The 14,830-nt window shown below is 39.6% G+C and overlaps 1 protein-coding gene across 1 annotated transcript; it reads right to left on the reverse strand.

Annotated features, from left to right (window-relative positions):
- Positions 1–307: 307 nt before the first annotated feature.
- On the reverse strand, positions 308–12,059 carry dnajb12b (DnaJ heat shock protein family (Hsp40) member B12b; the record flags this gene model as incomplete). Its single annotated transcript, XM_080455997.1, has 9 exons — positions 308–948; positions 1,447–1,588; positions 2,773–2,945; positions 3,687–3,796; positions 4,502–4,572; positions 6,499–6,672; positions 7,214–7,359; positions 7,941–8,109; positions 11,927–12,059. 8 exons carry the CDS (start codon positions 12,057–12,059, stop codon positions 1,467–1,469), a joined length of 1,098 nt encoding a protein of 365 aa, XP_080312123.1. The 3' UTR covers positions 308–948; positions 1,447–1,466.
- Positions 12,060–14,830: the final 2,771 nt, after the last annotated feature.

A 14,830-nucleotide genomic window follows, 5' to 3' on the forward strand; every position in this document is an offset into this window, starting at 1 on the left:
ATGTAAGTTCCGATCAATAACCCATTTTGAAATTAAATAAATTATACATAATAAAAATAATTCAACAATAAATAGCATATTATAAACCTATAGTCTGACAAAAGACGGCTTGCTCAAACCACATAAACAGGTGTTTTATCAGAGATCTTACACTCCAAAAACAGAATCTGTCAGACAATACCCAACTGTAGGTAAAGTAGTCTGTCACTACTATGGCATTCATTGTGAAGAGAGACAGCAACTTATATGACTCAAACCTTTAATACATACAGATAATGGAAGAGTGTACAGGGCCATTTCCCTACAGCAAAGAGGACACAATCGTCATTTTGGAAAGTGTCTGACAAATTCTAGACATTGGACATTGGCATCTTAAGAGAGGTTACGCGTTTATCTCTGCATAGTTTAAAAAGTTCAGAATGTGCATGTGAAAGTCAAATCACAAAATTGCTCTCGTCTCCCCCAACTCGCCCACCATCCTGCATTTGACTGCATAAAAAGTGAAGGAAGGAGGAAAGCATTCTTTGTGGTAGGCTATCTATCAACTGCTACATAAGGACGTCTTAGTAAGACTACGGCTTACATATTTTAGGTTTCATACTGCATTTTTTTTTTGCACATACAAAAACGAAACAAAACAATAAAACAGCCATGGAGTGAAGTCAAGCTCAGTCACTTTCATGGAACACACATAAAGTGTCTCTGTGTTGTCAAAACATAAAGTTCACTTTATTTCCTAAATCTCATTATTTAAAAGAAAATGATTCTACTAAATTCTCTTGGTTCTTGAACATTTCATTTTCTCCCGGAGAATTAGAGAGAGAGATCATGGCTTGTGTGTATTTCCTCTTGAGTTGTCTTCAGGCTGCTGATTACTTAAAGCGTACGTATTTACAGCCAGTGGTTCTTTTTTCTTAAATTTTTTAATTTTGTGTTGATTCAGTAAATCTGTCAAGAAGGAAAACAATGCATGTAAAACGCGGTCATTATACCAACAGTGTGCATCAAGTAGGGATGGTACGACGTGAAAATTACATGTCACGGTTATTGTGGCAAAAAATTGCTGCGATTGATGATATTATCGCGATAATCAAAATATGCTTAAAAACTTAAAATGGCACGTTTGTTAACCACTTGAATACCCATCATCCCTCTACTGGGAGGAACGTTTGCTTGTAGATCTGCTATTTTTTGGGTATTGAGGGTTTAAGTGGCACTGAATTTGCAGCTCAACAGAAGCTAGTTCATCCTATAGTGTATGATGGAGCACGGAGGACAATTTCACAATAAATTAAAATCTCCGCGATACGATTATTGTGAGCGTTTTCTTTATCGCGATAAACGATAATAACGATTATCGTCCCATCCCTGGCATCAAGTCTCAAATAAATGACATCGGGTAAAGAAAAAACTAAAAAAGTAGATCAGGTGTTAGTTAGAGCTTACCTATAGGTATCATAATAGCCTCAACCATGTAATGAAGCGGTGATCTCAGAGAGCTTGGCACAGCTTGGCGTGCGAGCCTTCTGTGCCCTCTGGTACAAGTCATTGTCTCCAAAGTAGCGAGCTCTATATAGCATGCCTTCTTCTGCAAGACAAAGAACAAACAACGACAACCCAGAAAGACTTAAAGACAATTGTACAAAGAAAATCGCAGTGCAGTACTTGTGTAAGGATGAGGAAAAAAATATCTATGATATGGTTGCTACTGTACCAGTGGTGGAAAGTAACTAAGTACCTATGTACACTCAAGTACAGTACTTAAAGGGATAGTTCACCCCCAAAATGACTTTTCTATCGATTAGTGTCCCCATGTAAACTTGTATTCATGGATATTTTTTTTGTTTTTGTCGCATTCCTAAGCCAATAATTTGATGACACTGCCTACACTGGTCATCAAATTATTGTCTCAAATTTGTAGGTATCATTTTTTACTTTACTTTACTTTTATTTAAGTAAAGAATTTGAGTACTTTTTCCACCACTGCTTACCTTTCTTACCATCTGAGCGTACGCGTGTTCGTTCTAAACTCAAAAGTCTATTGTCAGCTGTGCGTGTTAGAGCGACGTTATTAAACTAGCAAACCAGTGACAAATTGGATTTCCACTGAAGCATGTGTGCTCCTGTTGGCCCAGATGTACTGTACTAGTATGCTGCATGCACCAGAATATCCCAAAGAGTCATTACACAGTACGTACAGTAGCTCCCAGCCCAGTGCAGTTCTATAAAAGTTATGCAGCAGTCACATACATACAGCAGTTAACTTGGGATCTAAAGAGCAACATGAAAACGGAATAATTGTCGTCCTGGGTGTAGCTGGTTAATGACAGAACAGTCCTAGCCAGTGGTGGAAAAAGTACTATTATTTTTTTTTTACTTATGTAAAAATATCAATACTCAATGTCCCATTTCACAAGTTATCATATGTATAAAATGTATTAAAACCTTTTGGAACAACACGAAACAACATGAAACAATGCGACGTGTTGTGAGCTTGTAGATCGGCTATTTTCAAATAACCAAAGTTATATAGGGATGAAGTGGTTAATGTGTGTTTTGTAATAATAATTCAAATCTACAAAGTAACTAGTAACTAAAATGTTCAAATAATTGTAGTGGAGTAAAAGTATTGAAAACTGGAAATACTAAAGTAAAGTAAAAGTACCTCAAGTACAGTACTTGAGTAAATGTAATTAATTTGCTTTTCCACCACTGGTCCTAGCCTTTTGGTCAGATATAAACTAAAGGAGGGTTTTATAATTGCAAACGTACTCTGCTGCTTCTCCTTCCAGCAGTTATTGCGGAGGTTGGAGACGAAATCGTCCTCCACCGTCCTCTCCAGACGTTTCAGGGTCATCCCGCTGTGGTCCCTGGAGAAACTCTCCCCGACGTAGTACGGCACCTTCAGGTTCTGCGTCAGCTTCTTGATTGTGTGGCCAGCGGTCCTGATTGATTGAAAACAAGAGCACAGCATGTGCAAAGCACTGGATTAGGGGTGCAACAGTTAATCCAACTCGAATCAATGTATCCATTTAATCGACTGTGTTTTTATTACATTTTTTATTTGGGAGCAACATTTTAAATGTCACTTTACTTCTTTGAAGCTGCACTATGTAACTTTGAACCCGGTTTCCTGCGCAAACTTGTGCTGTCATTTTTTACCATTGAGCTAATAGAGCCTGCCTGCTTGCTCGGGGGACACATTGAATCTTGACCCTCAGGTAAAAAATTCGTGTCAGATCCTGTGTCCAGGTGAGACGTGACCTTTGAACGATCTGAATGTCTCAATATGAGAGCAGGGAGACAAAGACAATATACAACCACCCCCAAATTATATATTGTATTAACATACTTTACCATACAGCGTGGACAAAATGACATTTTATTCATTAAAAAAAAAGTTACATAGTTCCGCATTAATCGTTTTTTAACAATAGTGAAAATAGGTCTACAAGCTTGTACATCTATTTTTGCACACAAAGAAATCTATTCGATTTTTTCCTGTTGATTCGTTGATTAATCAATGGCAGAATCAAAGTTCGGTAGTGTGACTGCACCCTTATAATGTTTCTTTTGCACCCTCAAAACACTTTGAATTGCCTTGTGGTTGATACGTGCTTCACAGATAAAGTTGCCTTGCCTAAAAAAATAAGTGTCCACAACAGGGATGATCACTGTATACTCACGGTCTGAAGCTTAGGCTGTAGGAGGCACTGTTTACCATCATCTGACTGAGGGCTGACACGATGACCAGGATAAGAATGGGCATGATTTGCACAAAAAGCGCAAATCCTCCCTGCAAAACAACATATCTTATATATATCATATATATGACACAGCAGCACTGCAGGTGACTTGGGTCTGTTTACCATTAACCCATTAAAACCGGGAAAGCCTCTGTGTCATTTTAGAATTTAGCTACATGAATTTTATATATCATATACAGTATAACAACATACAGTAAGCTTTTCAGAAAACTGTTGGGATTTAGAACAGTGGTTCTCAAAGTGGTGTCTGGGGATTCCAAGGGGTCCCCAGCTAAATTAGTCAATCTAGCATCACAATCATTTTAACCCCTTCGTCCATATTTTATACGTTGGCTATTCACAAATAGCAGATGTACAAGCTCACAGCTTGCACATCTGCTATTTTTGAACATTTTTGAAAAATCTTGAAAGTGTTTGAAAAAATCTTTAGCATTTAGATTTTTTTTTTACACAAATCTTCTCTTCTGGGGGTCCCTGGCACAAAACATTTTCAGATGGGGGATCCGCGGCCAAATACATATCATATGTGGGGGTCCTTGACACCAACAAGTTTGACAACCACTGATTTAGAAGGCATTTGTAGAACCGGCCTCAGGTCTTAATGGGTTGAATACATCATTTCCTCAAGTAAAGCACATTCATCATCATTCACGTGTTGCTCCCCCTGCTGTTTAACATAAGAAAGTACATCATTTCAAAATACACAGTATGTAGTACAGTATGGTCAGGCTTACCTCTCGCCGAGCGGCCCTTCGCTCTGGTCTCTGATTACGCATTCTCCCATTGGTATACACATGAGCGTTACCTGTATAGACAGACAATAACTGGTATAAATATACTCAATGAAACAAAGCAGTAGGAAGTCATTTTAGGGATGCACCATTCTATCAGCCGTACACCATAGCTGAGTGGTTAGTGAGCCTGCCTGGGGAGCCAGAGCCCCTGGTTGTCGCAGGTAATAATAATAATAAACTTTATTTGTAAAGCACCTTTCATGACATGAAATGCAGCTCAAAGTGCTTTACAGAGCAAGGATACAATTACAGAAAAGTACAACTAATTTAACGATAAAGCAAAAATAAATAAAGCGAAAGCATAAAACAACATTAAAATAATAGCAAAACAGTGAGGACATGAATAACAACACAGAGATTTAAAAATCTACCAAAAGCAAATACGGTAGGTACGATTCCAGGCAGGCAATGTGACCATTTGTGTCCTTGAGCAAGACTCTTAACCCCTAATTGCTGCACAATCCCTGCTCCTAGTGATTATAGGATGGGTGAAATGCAGAGGACAAATTTCATGCATGTGCAAATATACAGTGACAAAAAACACCAATATAATATTAGTAAAAGATTATAATCAGTATTGGCTGATACTAACTTCTTGACTGCCATCAGTTTATCGGCAAATAATACTCACAGATGCCAGTGGCCGATGTTTATCTGTTTTTCTAGAAATCTATATGATTGAATGTTTTGCTCATTAAAAGATGATGTGATGAAGGCATTTTATAATGAACTTTTGTTGTCGTTTCCCTGGCACAGAAGGCGGTAATGAATGACCAAAAAAACAAACAAAGAAAAAAAACATCAGTACCGGCATTGGCTATTGGTCAACCGGCAGCGGTTCCGGTAGAACACACAAAGAGTCTCCTTTGTATCTCCTACCGGAACCGCGGCCTACCGGTCTGCTGGTCATCAAATTATTGGCTTGGGGAATGAGACAAAAACAAAAAAATATCACTGAATTCAAGTCTCCATGTGGTGACTAATCGATAGAAAACAATTCTTTTTAGGGTGAACTATCCCTTTAGGGCACGGCCACAGCGCACTTTGATTCTACCTACCCATTGAATGCTTTTCAATGGGAATGGCGTGGTTTGATGGTATTGCGCATCTTTCCGCGTGTCGCGCACACCTTGCGTTTATGCACTCTATACGCCTTGTCTATTTGAAGCAGATAAATGCTCGAGACAGATGCTGCTTTTCCCCCCTCTGTCCAATCGTGTGAGTCGAAGGCGGACCGTTCCCAAGACTCAGGAGCTCGCAATTGAGCAACTGCGGGCTACGGGGAGGGTCCTGAAAGTGAGTGGCAGGTGCATCACTGGTTATTGGGACAGAATGCGCTGCAAGCTACTCAGTTTTTTAGAATGCGCTGGCTGCAAAAGAGTTTATCAGCGGGCAGCCATAGTTTGGTGTGGTCGTGCCCTTTAACTCATTCAGTGCCACTGACGTCGCCGACGTCACGTTTTTATAAGCCCAGAGTGCCAATGACGTCGCCGACGTCATATAAAAAAAAAAATGTATATATATATACTTTGGCTATTCAAAAATAGCAGATATACAAGCTCATAGCGCGGGACCGAGTACCGCGCTACGAGCTTGTAGATCTGCTATTTTTGTAAAATCCTTAAAATGCGTGCAAATCTTTGAATGTATATTGTTTAAAGCGAACATTTTTTACTCTATTCTTTGCTTCTGGGGGTCCCTGGAACAAAACATTTTGAGATGGGGGTGGGCGGCCAAATACATAACATTTTGGGGGTCCTTGACATGAAAAAGTTTGAGCACCACTGATATAGAAACATACGTTTTTTCAGAAAACTGTTGGGATTTAGAAGACATTTGTAGAATCAGCCTCAGGTCTTAATCGGTTAAACATGCTGCATCCCTAACATTTGTACATGTCACGTATGGGGGGAAAAAAGCAAGCAAGTGAAACCTACTTGACGGGAATCCTCCACCAAAGAACATGTTAAAGAGATCTTCAGGCGAGATGTCTGCCTCAAAGGTCCCATCTTCATCCTCTTGTCTGGATGGGTGTTGCCCCTCCTCTCCACGCTGTTCGTACAGTTTCCTCTTGTCAGCGTTGCTCAGAACGGAGTAGGCGTTCCCAATAGCTGTAGAAAACAACCATAAAGAAGTATATCAAACCGTTTTGAATCAGAATATGGGTGCTAGGGCTCATGTGGCGGATTTTTGGTATTTGTAGTTTACTTGAGTATTTCCAATTTCCAATACTTTTACTTCTACTCCACTACATCTCAGAGGCAAATATTGTACTTTTACTCCACTACAATTATTTGAAAACTTTAGTTACTTTGTAGATTTTGATTATTATTACAAAACATACAGTAACCACTTCAGCCCTACATGCATTTCGGCCATTTGAAAATAGCTGATCTACAAGCTCACAAGATCGGCTATCTTCAAAAGATTTGTATACATTTGAAAACTTGAAATGGGACATTCTGTATAATGAGTACTTTAAATTGTTGTACTTTAAGTACATTTCGATGCCAATACATTTGTACTTTTACCCAGGTACATTTTGAATTCCGGACTTTTACTTGTAACAAGAGTATTTATACTTTTACTTAAGTAAAACATTTTGAGTACTTTTTCCACCACTGGCTTAACGTTTTACTTTGTGAAGGCTACCTTTAAAAGCCTCCGTTGCACCTGGAGCGTGGTTCTTGTCAGGGTGGAATTTCAGCGCAGCTTTTCTGTAGTGTCTCTTGAGTTCCTCCTCAGAAGCATTTTTCTGGACCCCGAGAATTTCATAGAAGTCTTTGCATTGTTTTATCCTGTGTGGGGAATGAACGGAAATGTTAAAGGAGTAGTTCACCCAAAAAACATACTTATTTTCTATCAATAACACACCCCATGAAGCATTGTGGAGATTTCTTTTTGGATTTTGACACATTCCTGAGCCAATAATTTGATGACCGGCGGTCTCTCCGGTAGGAGACTCAAAGAGTCTCTTTTGAGTCTCCTACCGGAGACATTAGCATCTTTTCACCGGTAATCAAATTATTGGCATAGGAATGCGACAAAAAAATTTAATCTCCATGAATTCAATGCTTCGTGTGTAATTGATAGAAAACAAGTAATTTTTTCATGTCAATGACCACCCAAAATGTATTTGTCCGGGGACCCCCCCCCCCCCCCATCTCATAATATTTTGTTCCAGGGACCCCCAGAAGCAAAGATTTTAGTTAAAAATGTATATATATTCAAACATTTGCAAACATGTACAGCAGATATACAAGCTCATAGCGCGGCACTCGGTGCCACGCTATGAGCTTGTATATCTGCTATTTTTGAATAGCCAAAGAAATCTAAAAACGGCACAGATGCGTTCTTAATGGGTTAAAGTTAAGAGTACCTCATCACGGAATCCAGCTGATCTGAAGTGTATGGCTTGGCGGTGTGACCGTCCGAGGTCTTTTCTGCAGAACCGGTCTGACGATGTCGGGCCCCTGAGTCCCCGCTGAACTCTGAATGATGTCCTTGTCCGCGAGTAAATCCATTCTTTGCTATCAACTCTAGCAGTGCTGGGTAGAGTATGACAATAGCATTATGAGAGTTATAAAGAGCAGAGAAAAAAAGCTCCAAACAGTTCAATCTATGAATTCAAGAACATGTTCTAAGCCAATAATTTGATGACCGGCAGCGGTTCCGGTAGGAGACACAAAGAGTCTCCTTTGTGTCTCCTATCGGAACCGCTGCCTACCGGTCCACTGGTCATCAAATTATCGATCTACAAATGATCGATCTACAAGCTCACAATGCGTTGCGAGGCGACTCATTGTGAGCTTGAAGATTTGCTATTTTCAAAAGATTTTTTATTATACATTTTATACATTTGAAAAGTGAAATGGGACTTTCTGCATAATGAGTATTTTCTGCTTTTGGCACTTTAAGTATGTTTCGATGCCAATGCTTTTGTACTTTTGCTCAAGCACATTTTGAATTCCAGACTTTTACTTGTTACAGAGAATTTCTACATTGCAGTATTGATACTGTTACTTAAGTAAAAAAATAAATAGAAAAAAGGGTATTATAGGCCCTGTCAAAACACAAATGGTATCCATCCACTGACCTACATTAGGGGCTCTAATAACATAAACAGGAAATATGCTGTACCACAGAACAACATAACGTGTGAACCTATAACATCTTTTAGAAGATGAGGGGGGGGGGGGGGGCTCTAGTGTCGTCTAACCATCCTTTTGTGTCTGGAAGGATATGACAGTCTTCCCAAACCACAAAGTGTAATACTGTGCTCAGGGAGTGCCTGGAGTTGTTCCTTGGTTCCTTTGCACCACTGGGGGATTACGGGACAAGCGAAACGTCCTGTACTTTGTCTTATACACATCTACCTGTCCTGTTCCACTACTATAAAGAGCACCTGTCGTGCCGTGTGAGCCATAGAGCCATGCGGCGCTTCCTCATTCTATTGTCTACTGTACTCGGGTTTCTTTAGATAACAAGAGTTTAGTCACTGACGTGGAAGTCAACAACCACTGGTGCAACGTTGTCCCTACCTGTATCAGAGATGTTATAGGTTGTTATCAACAGCTATCTTGGTCTAGAGATAGAGGTCTATTATTTCTCGAAGCTACTTAATGTTTTTACAACAGATTTGTCTCTTCTTGTTGTTCCTTTTCTTTTCTTTTTTGTACCTTTATTTTTGATTATGTTTTGATTCTTTTTTTATCTGTGCTGTCCTTTATGTATGTGGGTTTGTATGTGGGGAGGGGGGAGGGATGTGTATGTATACTTTTATGAAAAATGAAAAAAAAAAAAAAAAAAGAACACTGGTGCGCTGCTGAGTGCAACCGGCATTCTGGAGCGGTGGTTCCCAAACGTTTTAGCTCGAGACCAAGGGGCTAGCATCCGGGTTGTAAATTGAGGCTATATAGGAAGTGACAGTTCATATGAATGGCCTGTAGTCTCGCTGCTGGAGTCAGAAGCAATTAGGCTCTATTCAAGCGGATGGCCGAACTTTGCACTTGATTTTATTACCTTAATAAACATTGTCATAAATACTATAATGCTTCCAGTCGCTAGTTTAAAGTCTTATTTCAATCACCATGATATGCGTTTTGGTAAATTATTGTCCCATTTATTTTAAAATTGATGGGTATGCTGGTATACTGTAGGAAGGGCTTGTGATGATTTTGATTGACAAGCTACACAACCAATAGCATTAATTCCCCACCCCCAACTTTGGTCCCAACCAATAGCATTCATTTCCGAGTAAATTTTTCGGTCCGGATATAGAAAGATGGCGGATTTGAAATCGCTGAAAAATAGCCTTCATTTACGGTCTGTAGAAACCAGGGGCGTGACGATGTCCATATTTTTTTACGGCCTATGCTCGAGACCCAAAAGAGAAATTAGATGTTTGCCAGGGACCCAAACCAGTGCAAATAGCAGATCTACAAGCTCACAACGCGGATATGCTATTTCTACTTCTTAACTGTTTTTTTTATTTTATTAAATACTGTTGAAAATTGTTTGTAATTGATGAACACATTATATTTTTATTAATTTTTTACTCACAATCCATAAAAATTGGTCCGCGACCCAAACATGGGTCCCGACCCACTGTTTGGGAAACAGTGTTCTGGAGGACTTCCATGTTGTTAAAGCAAAATTACACTTTGGTAGAGGCTTTGGTAATTACCTTTCCATGATGTAACTACTGGAGACAGTGAAACTGTTCTTAAAGTCACTCTTTCAGCACATAAACAAATGCAAACAAAGCACATTCTGACAACAACGTATGTAACATTAGAAAACCTGACATGGCATTTTCTTTAATGGAAAATGTCACGGTAATCATACAACCCAAAGTGTCATTTTGCTGTAAAAACCTAATTGTTTCCTTGTCACTGACATTGACTGTGCAGGTAATGACAATACAAAACAAATGACTGTAACTCGATTAATGTTAGGCTAAGGCTACATACTGTATTTGTTTCAGTTAAGCTGTAGTCTTCAATACTGTATGTAGATGTATGTATTCTATGTAAAAACGAAGACGACAGTGAAAATGCACTTTGGCTTTGTAGGGCAGTATTGACTGTACATGTTCAGCGAAGAATGTTCTGTTCCTGTAATTAAAACCCCTAATTTGGATCAATCAATGCCGAGTGTGATTAAACTGAGCATAATTATGTAGCCCTTTCCTTTTTCTGTCACTGAGGAAGATGTGACACAATTGCCACAGCATTGGTACTCAACAAACAAAGGTGCCCTTTGGAGGCAAGGGTTAGACATGCAAAGAGAAGACATTTTCCATGCAGCACTCAGAGTTCTGGTGTAACAAAAGTTTAGAAGCCTTTATTCTATCATAGACAGGGAATAATAATATGATTGATAATAAATTAATCCCAGACGAAGGCTCCTACCAAACGGTATCAGCATTTTATTTTATTAGAATTATTTTTTAATTAATTTATGTTTCTTGTATTTGTATGAGCATAATGACATACTGACTCATAGTCATAGATGATTAACGATGACTATCAGGACACGCACACACACACACACACACACACACACACACACACACACACACACACACACACACACACACACACACACACACACGTTGTAGGCTACTGTCTGTACCTCAATTCTATTAGCAGATGGAATGTTTTAATTGGTAGGCTGATATCTCTTGTGTTAATCATCAGTAGTAGACCTACTATGGTTAAATGGATCAGTGGACAGAGAGTGCACTGCACTGTGTATCTATAATATAAAGCTTTTAAATGACAGAGAGATGAACTAAACGAGTTGATGGTATTAAAACAATGATATTATGACAACATCCTGATCAGATGAACTGAGTGAGTGAGCTAACGTTAGCTACAGCCTGCCATCAAGGCCACTAGTGCTCATCATCATTGGTTCTCAACCAGTGGTCCGGGGACCACCATGGGGGGGGGGGGGGGGGGTACCAGGGGGTCCCCAGCTAAATTAGTTAACATAGCGTCACAATCATTTTAACCACTTGGCTTTGGGCTATTAAAAAATAGCAGATATACAAGCTCATAGACTAGAGCTTGTAGATCTGCTATCTTTTTAATAATCGTGAAAATGTGTGCACATCTTTGAATACATATGTGTATATATTTTAAAACGAACATTTCCAGAATCCAGATGGGGGTCCGCGGCCCAAATGTGTATCAATTTAGGGGGTCTTTGGCATGGAAAAAAGGTTGAAAACCACTGATGTGAGAAGGATGCTGACCAGATGATGCTGCCTATAGCTGCTGATGCTGCTGCTGCATAGGACTCTGCGCTGCTGCTGCTGCATGCCTTCAATCAAAAAAAGCATCGTCTTCTCAATCTTACCCCTGGCTTTATCCGTAGGGAAGAGTCTCTGTGCCTTCGCCAGGAACCTCTGGGCTTTCTCGGTCTGGTTGTCGGCCAGCGCCGCGGCTGCGATGTCAATGCAGCGCTCCGCTTCATCCCTGTTTACTTCCATCGTTTATGTTGTTATAACGGGGAAACGGACGGGACGGGGGGGGACGGCCTATCCTATGGACGGCCTTTACTGCTGGACCAGAAGTAAATAAAGACGCCCGCTGATGACGACGACGACACGGCGGCTAGTGCCGGGGAACGCGATTATTCTTTTTGCTGCTGCACGCCTGAGGATGCTTGACCATGATCGTGGAAGACGTGCAATTATTAATAGTGTAAAAAATGATGTGGAGACTGTTAATTTACACCTGCATTATTCACATCATCCGCCTTCTGCATGTGAACAGCAGTGTGCCTATTTTTGCTCTACCTGTCATATGTTGCTTCTCCACCAGAGGGAGGCAGGTCACCGCGCTTTCAAGGATGTGTGCAAAGCCATATAGATATGGTGCAAGCAAGCATGCGTACCTCAGTCCTCAGGCGCAGGTGTGCCTATACTTTACTGTTAGCCTACTATCTCCTTCTCTGAGCCTATGAAGCAAATACACAAAATAATCATTAATAGGAGGCTGAAAAGAAGATTGTACTGTATTATATGTAGACTCAAAGACAAACACTTGTATGCCAATAGCGTACAGAGTGGCTATTCGGCTAGTTTGAAATAATAATAATAATTGCATAGCACATTACAGGGATATTTCACTTTCAAATAAAATAAACATTGAACAAATATATGAAAAATAAATGAAAAAAGGAATGGAAAAATCATGGCCCCCTCAAGCATTAGAATGTTCTTCTAAACTGAAGGGTGAGGGGGCCTATATCTTTCCATTGTTTTTTTTCATTTATTATATATATATTTTTTAAATGTTTATCTTATTTGAAAGTGAAATATCCCTTTAAGTTTACAAAGAACATAGCAAGTGATAATGCAGTTTAATACTAATAATATAAAATAAAATAAAAAGTAAAACAGTAAATAAAAATAAAATAAACAATACATAGAAAATGTAGAAACATATTAAAAAAAAATTAAAAAAATTAAAAACAACTTTAACCAGATGTGTTTTACAGCCAATCTGTATAGTAGAGTATGTTAATACAATATAATTGGGTGGTTGTATTTGGTCTCCCTGCTCTTTTATTGAGACAATTTGAGACATTTAGATTGTGTCAAAGGTCATGTCTCACCTAGACACAGGATCTGACGACAATTGTTTACCTGATGGTCAAGATTCAATTTATCCCCTGAGCAAGCAGGCCAGCTCTATTAGCTCAATGGTAATGAAAATTCAGCACTTGCGCAGGTAGCCGTTGCCGTTGTGATCTTGCATCTGCAGATTTCACTATTTTTTAAATAGTGAAATGATCAGACAAGATAAGATACTGTCTAGATTTATAGGCTCATTTAAAAGTTGATACGGCATTGACGTGGATTGTTTTATGCAAGTAATCTTTTTATTGTAAGGCCAGAGTACACCAGAGTGATACAGTACAGTACAGCTGTAAAAAAATAACTGAACATTATTGTTGTGAAGACAAGTACCTTATTGTAGTAAGGTAGGCTACTGTCTACCAAATTCATGCAATTTTAACATAATTCAGCACCATGTGTTTCACGTTTCAATTCAATTGTACAATGTGTGGCCCTTCACTCACTTTATCAAAGTCAGAATGAACCCCTGGAAATAAATCTTTGGACTAGTATGATATCATACTAGTCAAAGGTGTATAGAATTGTTTACAATATGTTTATATCACATTATGGTCTTGGTGTTACAACAGCAACAGCTTTACTGGCACCTGCAAGATCCAGTAAGGTTCACAAGTCTTTATAATGGAGTCCCAGTACCAGCACAACCTATTGAAATCTGGGATATTTTGTTGGACGGAGGTTTTCTGATCCAATAGAAGCTTGTCTGAAGCAGTTTTTACATGCTGAATCAGTGCAGCTTGGGTGGGTGGAATGTTCTTGAGGGACTGAGAAAAGCCACTGTCAGGATTCATCTACTCTGCTGTGGCCACACCTCTTGCGTATATGATGATGACCATACACTCCATGTCCACAATCTTTGGACATGGAAATTGGAGTTGATCTTTTCAGGCTCCAAGGTGAGGGTGACCAGGGTTTCTGTGAGATACCTGCACTCCTTTTCCCATAGTCAGGTAAGGCTGATGTTGGTCAAATGGTACCAGGTCCCTTGAGAACCTTCCTCCCACCCAAGTGTCAGAACCTGCATGGAACCTTACTTGACCCATCTTGCAGATGCCAGTAAAGCGTGCGCTATCCTCCTCCACTGTGGCTGCAAAAGTCATTTGGTGGACACAGCAAATGCTGCAAAGCTGGAGTCTGTTGCATTTCGATATATAGATGTATGATTAGGATTATTATTTTTTATTAAAAAACAGTCATCATTGTGTGTGTGTGTGTGTGTGTGTGTGTGTGTGTGTGTGTGTGTGTGTGTGTGTGTGTGTGTGTGTGTGTGTGTGTGTGTGTGTGTGTGTGTGTGTGTGTTTGCGTGTGCGTGTGCGTGAGCGTGAGCGTGTGTGTGTGTGTGTGTGTGTGTGTGTGTGTGTGTGTGTGTGTGTGTGTGTGTGTGTGTGTGTGTGTGTGTGTGTGCGTGTGCGTGTGTGCGTGTGTGCGTGTGTGTGTGTGTAGTACTGTATGTATCAGTTATTGCAGAGCTGTTCTGTTGTTGTAGTAACAGGAAGACAAATTCCTAGCAACCATTTGTTGTTTAGCAATTAACCTTTCTGATTCTAATTTAAACATATTGTTCAAATTCCATACACCTTTGACTATTATGATAGTGTTCAATGTATGGTGAGCAT

This window comes from Gymnoscopelus braueri (genome assembly GCF_963280865.1).
Source record: "Gymnoscopelus braueri genome assembly, chromosome: 17".
NCBI classification, from domain to species: Eukaryota; Metazoa; Chordata; class Actinopteri; order Myctophiformes; family Myctophidae; genus Gymnoscopelus; species Gymnoscopelus braueri.